Genomic DNA, 9,157 nt, shown 5'->3' on the forward strand with positions numbered 1-9,157 from the left:
AATTCTTTTTACATGTTGTTGGATTCATATTGCTGGTGTTTTGTTGAGTATTTTTATGTCTGTATTCATAAGAAATATTGGTCTGTAGTTTTCTTGTGATGGCTTTGCCTGGTTTTGGTATAAGGATACTGGTACTGGCCTCGTAGAATGAGTTGAGAAGTGTTCCCTCCTTTTCTGTTTTTTGGAAGAGTTTGTGAAGAGTTGGTATTAATTCTTTTAAGTGTTTGGTAGAATTCAACACTGAAGCCATCTAGGTCTGGACATTTATTTGTATATAGTTTTTTATTACTAATTTATCTCTTTATTTATTATAGATCTATTCAGATTGTCTATTTCTTCTGGAGTCAGTTTCAGTAGTTTGCATTATTACAGGGATTTGTCTGTTCCATCTAAGTTATCTAATGTTTTGGCATACAGTTTTTCACAGCATTCCTTTATAGTCTTTTTGTTTCTATATGGTTAGTAGTAATGTTCACTCTTTCATTTTTGGGTTCCAATAATTTTGGTTCTCTTTTTTTCTTGGACAGTCTAGCTAAAGGTTTGCTAATTTTGTTGATCTTTTTGAAGAGCTAGTTTTTCATTTCATTGATTTTCTTTACATTTTTCTATTACTAATTCCATTAATTTCACTGTTATCCTGAATTTTGCTTCTGTTTAGTTTGGTCTTTTTCCAGTGTCTTAACGTGAAAACTTAGTTTACTCATTTGATATCTTTCTTCTTTTTTAATATGGGCATTTATAGCTATAAATTTTCCTCTAAACCCTAATTTACCTGAATCCCATAAGTTTTGGTATGTTGTTTCTTTATTTTCATTTATCTGAAGTATTTTCTAATTTACCTTAATATTTCTTCTTTAACCCACTGGCTATTTAGAAATTTAATTTCCACATATTTGTGGATTTTTAAATTTCTCTGTGTTTGATTTCTGATTTCATTCCATCATGATCAGACAACATAATTTGCATTATTTCTATCCATTTCAATTTATTTGGATTTGTTTTATGACCTAGCATAGGATCTATCTCAGAGAATGTTCCATATGCTCTTGAGAAGAATGTACATTCTGCTGCTGTTTAATGGAGATTCTATAAATATTTGTTAGGTCTAGTTGGGTTTATAGCATTCTTCAGGTCTTGTGTTTCCCTACTGATCTATTTTGTAGTTGTTCTATTCATTATTGAAAGTGGGGCTGAGGATTCCAACTATTATTTTTGCATTGTCTATTTTTTTCTTCATTTCTGTCACTTTTGTCTTATGTATTTTGGTGTTCTTATTAATTGCATAGATGTTTATAATTATGATATCTTCCTGATGGATTAGCCCTTTTTGTCCTTACTTGTCCCTAGTAGCATTATTTGTTTTAAAGTCTACTTTTTCTATTAGTATAGCCATTACAGCTTTTTTTGGATGAAGTTGCATGACATATGTTTTACATCCTTTTACTTTCAATTTACTTGTATCTTTAAATGTAAATGGTGTCTTCTCTAGACAAAAGATAGTTGAATACTGTTTCTTTATCCACCCTGACAATCTCTGCCTTTTGATTGAATTGCTTAATATATGTACATGTAATATTATTATTACAATTATATTACTGCTATATTTGGATTTGTCTGGTATTTACTTTTTATTTTCTGTATGTCTCATGCCTTTTGGTTCTTCTATTCCTCCTATATTCCATTTTTGCATTAAGTAAATATTTTATACTGTAGCATTTAATCTCTTTGATGATTTTTCCACTATAAATTTTGAATTATTTCTTCAGATTTATACTAACTTAATTTCAGTGAGATATAAAAATCTCACTCCCATATAGCTCTTCTCCTATTTCTCCCTTTTAATCATATTATTGTTATACATATTACAACTATAAATATTACAAACCTAACATTATTACAATTATTACTTTATGTAATTTTATGTGTTTTAAATAAGCTGAGAGAAACAAGAGGAGAAAAAATATGTGTGTGTGTGTATATATATATATAAAGAGAGAGCTTATTCTATATTAATCTTCTTGTTTATCATTTCTGGTTTCTTTGTTTATTCCTATAAATTTGTCTTAAGTTATTTCCTTAGCCCAGTGCAGCTTTCTTCTCACCCACCTCCTTTTGCATAAAACAAATCCAAATAAATTAGCATATATATTACATTTCTATATGCTATAGGCTCCCAGATGCATAATATGCATATTGTTTTGTACAATTACTTTTTGAATCAGTTAAGTACACATTTATACTGTCTTTTATAATTACGTGATTACCTTTACCAGTGCTCTTGTTTTAAATGTGTATTTGAATTACCATATAGTGTCACCTTCAGTCTGAAGAATTTCATTTAGTATTTCTAAGACAGATCTTCTAACAACAAATTCAGTTTTTGTTTATGTGGGAATGTCTATTTTGCTTTCATTTTTGAAAGGTAGCTTTGCTAGATATAGAACTTTGGGCTGACAGTATTTTTTGTTGAACACTTTGAATATCTTATCCTGCCGGGTGCGGTGGCTCACGCCTGTAATCCCAGCACTTTTGGAGGCTGAGGTGGGTGGATCACGAGGTCAGGAGATCGAGACCATCGTGGCTAACACAGTGAAACCCCATCTCTACTAAAAATACAAAAATATTAGCCAGGCGTGGTGGCAGGTGCCTGTAGTCCCAGCTACTCTCGGGAGGCTGAGGCAGGAGAATGGTGTGAACCTGGGAGGCAGAGTTTGCAGTGAGCCAAGATTGCGCCACTGCACTCCAGTCTGGACAACAGAGTGAGACTCCATCTCAAAAAAAAAAAAAAAAAAAGAATAAGAATATCTTATCCCACTGCCTCTGGCCTCCATTGTTTCACATGAGAAGTCAGTCATTAATTTGTTTAGGGTTCTTCTGTAAGTGATGAGTCATTTTTCTCTTACTACTTTCAAGATTTTCTCTTCGTCTTTGTCTTTCAGTGCTTTTACGTGACATGTCTCTTTGTGGAACTCTTTGTATAATCCTATGTAGAATTTGTTGAGCTTTCTGGATGTGTAGATTAATGTTTTTCAATTAGATTGGGAAGTTTTCGGCCACTCTCTTTGACAATTTTTTCTACTCCTTTCTCTGTCTCCTTTCCTAGTGCTTTCATTTTGTGTATGTTGGTGTGCTTAATGGTATCCCACATTTCTTTACCTCCTCTCCTGAAACCACTGTTGCATTCTCTTTGCTATCTCTATTGTTTTGCCTTTTCCAGACTGTCATGTATTTGAAGTCATATGTAGCCTTTTCAGATGGTTCCATTCACTTAGCAATGTGGGTTTTAGGTTCCTCTATATCTTTTCATGACTTGACAGTGCATTTCTTTTTAATGTTGAATAATATTCCACTGTATGGTTATGCCATAGTTTATTCATTTGCCTGTTGAAGGACTTCTTGGTTGCTTCCAATTTTTGCAATTATGAATAAAACTTCTATAAACATTCATGTGCAGGTCCTTATGTGGACACTCACTTTAAGCTCATTTGGATGAACATATGGATTGTGGTGGTTGAATTGTATTGTAGGACTGTGTTTTAGCTTTGTAAGAAATTGCCACAGTGTCCTCCAACGTGGATGTACCATTTTGCATTATCATCAGTAATGAATGAGAGTACCTGTTGCTCCACCTCCTCCTTAGCATGTGGTGTTTTGAATTTTAGCCAATTGAATAGGTGTGTAGTAATATCTTACTGATGTTCAATTTTTAATTATAGTATCTTACTGATGTTTAAATTGCAATCAGTAGTATTTACTGATGTTTAGTTATATATAGCTAAACATTGACATATAGCATATGTTTAGCATCCTTTTACACTGTTTAACATCTGTATATCTTCTTTGGCGGGGTTTCTGTTCAGATATTTTGCCCATTAATTTTTTACCTTATTATGAGTTTTAACATTCTATGTATGTTTTGTATACCAGTGCTTCAGCAGATACATACGTATTATGCAAATATTTTCTCCAGTCTGTGGCGTGTCTTTTCACTCTCTTAACAGTGCCTTTCACAGAGCAGAAGAGAACAGGAGGTGGCCTGAGCAAGGGACTGAGCCGAGTGTTTGTGGAGGGCTCAGGTTCTGGGCCGTAAGACGCGATTTCCCGTTCGTTCACTCCGGATCTCTGAGGCCACTCCTGATGGCAATCGCCATGAGTTTTCCAAGTGCGAACAGGAAGGAAACCTGGATTCGGCCGCTGGGAGACACAGGTGGACCTCAAAGGTGGCTGTGCGGCAAATGACTGACATCTACTGGCAGCGTCAAGAGCTGCAGAAAGGGAGAAGCGCGGGGATCTTCTATCAGGGGCCTTCCCGACTGCTAGTGCCACAAATGCCATCCGGACGGCACAGGTACACCGGTCCAGACCTCCAGTCCTGCGCACCTGCGAAAGCCGCCCGCACTCACCCCGCGGGGCGCGGATAGTGCTCCCCACTCAGACTCAGGGGATCCCGCGGGCAGACAGATCTGCGCCGGGGCCCTGAGCCCCCTGAGCCTGTACCTTCGAGGCCCATAATAGTCGCAGCCTGGAAACTGTGCACCCACTCGATTCCAGCTCCGCGCCACTTGGTGAATCCGGACCACAGGGTCCCAGACAGCCGCTGCCGACGCCAGGGGCGAGGGGCCGTGCGCTTCCTCTCGAGTTCCTCTCCCCGCGCCAAGTACTGTAACTCGCTGCAGAGAGAGCAAAACGTCTGACCGCCCCGCTGAGGTCTCAAAACAGCTAAGCAAGTTACTGGGACTGCTGAAGTCCCGCGCGTCCCCCGTTCCCGCGGGTGCCGGGTCTGGAGAGTGGCAAGCGCCCTGAGACTCGCGCTTTCCTCGCGCGTGAATCCCAACGGTCAACCGAACACTGCGCTCTTCGACTCGGTCCGATTGTGCAGATGTCCGAAACCTCGGAAGCCAAAACCTTGCTTGAAGCCACTGACCCCGCCTCATATCTCCTCATGGGCAGTTTCCTGAGCAAGCTGGGACTTTCGCCCTCGTCCCCAGCCCAGGTGCGCGCCGACTTGCCCGAGAGGCCCACGAAACGCCGGCCAACTCAGCCCCTTCACCAAGTTCATCGGGTTCAGTTCGTCCACCGCGCCCACCCTGCCCCACGGTATAGACCTGTGAGGAGGTCGCCAAACCTGGATCCTGCCAATCCAACCACGTGGCTGGCCAACGAGGCTTGGAGGCGCTTTCCCATGAAGAAGTCCCAGAATTCCACCCTGGGGCCTCTCCCTTCAGACTGGTGGGAAACTTACTTAAAGCGGACTATTTGGTCTCTTCGACATCCTAGGCCAATTTGGAGCCCAGTGACCATCAAGATCACTCCTCCTGACGAGAGGGTGTCCCCTTCCACTTCTCCTGAAGATGTAATTGCCCTTGCAGAACCCCCACCCTCTGAGGAGCCCTCAGATCCGTGTTCAAAGGAGACAGTGTTGAGGGCCCTCAGAGAGTGCAGAAAAGGGAAAGGGAGGTTGGAAGAACCACTATTCCCTGAGGGCTTGGACAGTAAGAGAAGGAGTCCAGAGACCAGACCATCTGCATTTAAGCCTCTGATGAAAAATGGAACCCTCACTTCTTTTGTGCCCAGGCCTGGGCCGCTGAAGAGAAGTCTCCATTCCTGGAGCTCGGATCACAGCTTGACTAAGAGACCCAGTTGCTCCTCCATGAGCTCCTTGGCCAGCATATACAGAGGTGGCCCCCTCAGCTCCAAAAGGAATGCTATTTCCAGCTCTTACAGCTCTTCCAGAAATTTCTCAGACCCTTGGAAAAGAAGTATTCCCAGTGTATCATTCGAGACACCAGAGTGGCCAATAAAAAAGAAAAAAATTGATCATCGGCCTTACTCTTCAGTCTCACTGGTATCAGATTTTGAGTCCTCAGGAGCATCTGGAAGTTCTGGGCAGCAAAATCAAAAGATTCCACAGCTGCCGTCTAGCCCTGAGAACCTGCTGTTGGAGATCCCACTTCCCCAGCTTGGTTATGCAGTCTCTGATGAGGACTTGACCTTGGGGAAGAAAACTGAACTACAGCGGAGCAACAACGCGAGAGAAGATACAACTGAGGTCACCACAGACCCTGTCCCTGAGACATGGCTTGCTATTCAGCCTTCCCTATCTCTCACTCTGCCTTCTTCGGAAACAGATCTAACCCAGGGGGCGAATCCTCAGTTGCAAAACTTAACAAAAATGCAGAAGTCTCTAGGTCCACTGACCTCCCCACAGTCCACAGGAGAGGTAACCAGTGTGGCCCATTCTCCTTTGAAGACACCCAGCCTACCAACCCCACCAGGGTGCTCACAGTCAGAGCTCCTTCCAGGCACCTCTCCAGACTCAAAGCCCACAGCTACTTTCATCGTGCTGACCCCCACCTCTCCCACATCACCAGTTACTGACACCATCTGGCTGCCTTCAACCTTTCAGGCTGACAGGTCTCCCATGCCCCCAGACCCACCTGCACCACCCACCATCCAAAGTACTTTGCTTGGAATGGTGAGTAGCCCAACTCCCCATCTTTCCACATCTGCACCTCCTGATGCAACTTCTGCTCACCTCATGTTAAAACCGGTTTTGGGGCCCCTGCACAATAGCGAGATTGGAGGCTCCTCATATTCCAAAATTTCAGTCACAGCTGCAGCGTCTTTAAGCTCTTCCCTCTCAACTCAGGGCACCTTAACTCCTACCTTCAAGCCTATCTTTGGCAGCATAGATCCACTTAAAACTATGCCCATGATAGCTCCTTTCTCCTCCAAGCAGACCCCTCCTCCATTTACTCATGCTTCTACCCATCATTTCCATGGCCTGGTCAAGGCCACCACTGTGGTCATGCCCACCACCCTAGCCAGCACATCTAAAGACTCTGTTTTTAAGCCACCTTTGGATTTTGGTGTAGTGAATGTTACAGGTGCCATAGGCAACACTTATTCTGTCCCTTCCACTTGCGACACTTTCCTGCTTAGGACTGCTCAGGCCTTCAGAGCCGACTTCACCCCAGCCACAGGATTCATTTTCCCACCACACCACCGTCCTACCATTCCTACTGTGCACACAGTCACCATCTTTACCCAGGTCCTTTCCAGTGCTGTCCAAATATCCCCTAGAAGCAGCACTGCTAATTTCAGGAGTGTGGGCAGCCCTCTGCCCGCCTCAGCCCTAGTATCCACGAACTGGCCTGCATCATCCCCCAGCGTCTCCAGCCTGACTCCAGCAATCACAAGTCCCTTGGGATCAAGCTCAAGGCCACCTTTCCCACTATCCCAAGGAGCTAATCCCCAGCCTGCATTTGGTGCCACAGATGGACAGAAACAAGGGCCTTCCCAGCCAGCCCTTACTCCAAGTGTCAGTAGCTCTTTTCTTTTTGGGAGCTCAGCAGTGGCATTGCCAACCCCAGTGCCAACTCCAGCTCAGCCAGCCTTCATCAGTACCACACAGTCAGCCTTGGGGTGTTTGATACCCTCAGCCTCCACCTCTCAAACCCCTGCCAGCACCTGGCCAGGCATTGGCAGCATTCCAGCAGGTTTTCCCATTAGTCAAGCTAGTACAACTGGGTTTAGAATTGTAATTCAGACCCACCAAAGTGGGGCTTTTGGCTCAGTGTTTGGCAGCAGAGCCCCACGACCTTTCGCTTTTGGGGGATTCGTGACCCCTATGGACTGTGATGAGTCTGGGATTAGAATGACTGGCCCAGACATGAGCTCCACCTCCGGAGCTTTCAGCATTGGAGCATTGCCTAGTGGGACCACCAGTACCATGATCCCATATGGAAAAGGCTGGAGCCAGAACACTCAAGGCCTGCCCAGCCACAGCACAGCTTTTGCCTTGGGGAGAGCCAGCATTTCTGCAAGAAAGACTATGGCCCCCATTGCTCAAAGCACCCCAGTCCCTGGACAAGCTAAGGCAGGCAGCAGTGTTGACTTTGGGATGCCTTTTCCACCTGCCCAGGGCTCTGTTGGGAGAGGACCTTTTAGATCATCAGCCTCTTCATTTTCCATGGGTACAAAATCAAAAACCTCAAAGAATCGGGAACAAGGGCATTCCCGAAGGCATCATGCCTACAAGAAGTAGCTTGTGTTCCCTGTCACTTGCACCCTGATTTGGACCTCAGTATTGTTTTTGAAAAACCTCAGTGTCTTCCAATTTTCTAAAGTAAACATACTTCAGATCTAAAGCTGGAGCTTTAGATGTTCACACTGTGTGTACTAATCTACATCCTTGAAGAACGTGAAGGACTAAAGCATCTAGTGGTGATTGCAGATTGAGGCCAGGTGTTCCGTTGGACTTGAACAGAACCTCGCCTTCCCCTTCCTGTCCACTCCTCTCTGTGTCAGGTGTGCAGCATGCACATCAGCAGGATCTATAATATCCAGACTTTCCAAACAAGTTGAATGTCTATCAGTAAGAACATTTTTTCATACATCCCACCATCCCTACTGCTGGTAAACGCTAACATGTTCTCTGTCAGTCACTATACATTGTCTTTTTGAGAGTGTCACTTAAATGGAATCAAACAGTATGCAACCTTTGGAGACTGGCTTCCTTCACTCAGCATAATTCCACTGAGATTTATCCAAGTTGTTACTTATATCAATCATTTATTTCTTTTATTGATGATTAAAAATCCATTTTTAATTGTATTCAATTGTATGAGTATACCACAGTTCATTTATCCATTTACCTGTTGAAGAACATTTATTTCCATTTTTTCTCGATAATAAGTAAAGTCACCATAAACATTCATGTTCAGGTTTTTGTGTGAACATGTTTTCATTTCTCTAGGAAAATTTCTGGGAGTGGTATTGCTGGGTCATATGATAAGTGTATATTTAACCTTATGAGAAACTGTCAAACTATTGAGTTAATGAGAATCCTATGAGTAGGCACTGTTTCAGTCATTATTTTGCAGATGGGGACAGAACAATGAGGAAGCCAAGTAGTTTGTCTAACGACACACAGTGAGAAAGTGACAAAGGCATGAATTGCGTCTGGGGTGTTGGCCAGGATGCAGAGAAAACATTGTACGTTGGTGGTAGAAATGTAAATTAGTACAGCCATTATGGTAAATGGTATGAAAGTTCCTCAAAAAACTAAAAATAGAACTGCCATATGATGCCCCAATCTCACTTCTGGATGTATATTCAAGGAAATTGAAGTCAATGTGTTGAAGGGATATCTGCA

At 43.0% G+C, this 9,157-nt stretch overlaps 1 protein-coding gene across 1 annotated transcript; it reads left to right on the forward strand.

Moving 5' to 3' along the window:
• The first annotated feature begins 4,718 nt into the window (after window positions 1–4,718).
• Window positions 4,719–8,725, forward strand: POM121L2 (POM121 transmembrane nucleoporin like 2). Its single transcript, XM_005553784.4, has one exon. The coding sequence runs from the start codon at window positions 4,880–4,882 to the stop codon at window positions 8,045–8,047; it is 3,168 nt and encodes a 1,055-aa protein (XP_005553841.3). The 5' UTR covers window positions 4,719–4,879; the 3' UTR covers window positions 8,048–8,725.
• Window positions 8,726–9,157: the final 432 nt, after the last annotated feature.

Source organism: Macaca fascicularis, chromosome 4 (assembly GCF_037993035.2).
Source record: "Macaca fascicularis isolate 582-1 chromosome 4, T2T-MFA8v1.1".
NCBI lineage: Eukaryota > Metazoa > Chordata > Mammalia > Primates > Cercopithecidae > Macaca > Macaca fascicularis.

What these genes read in the sequence shown, in the direction of transcription:
- POM121L2 (XM_005553784.4), top strand. Translation starts at nt 4,880, where the DNA reads ATGTCCGAAACCTCGGAAGCCAAAACCTTGCTTGAAGCCACTGACCCC.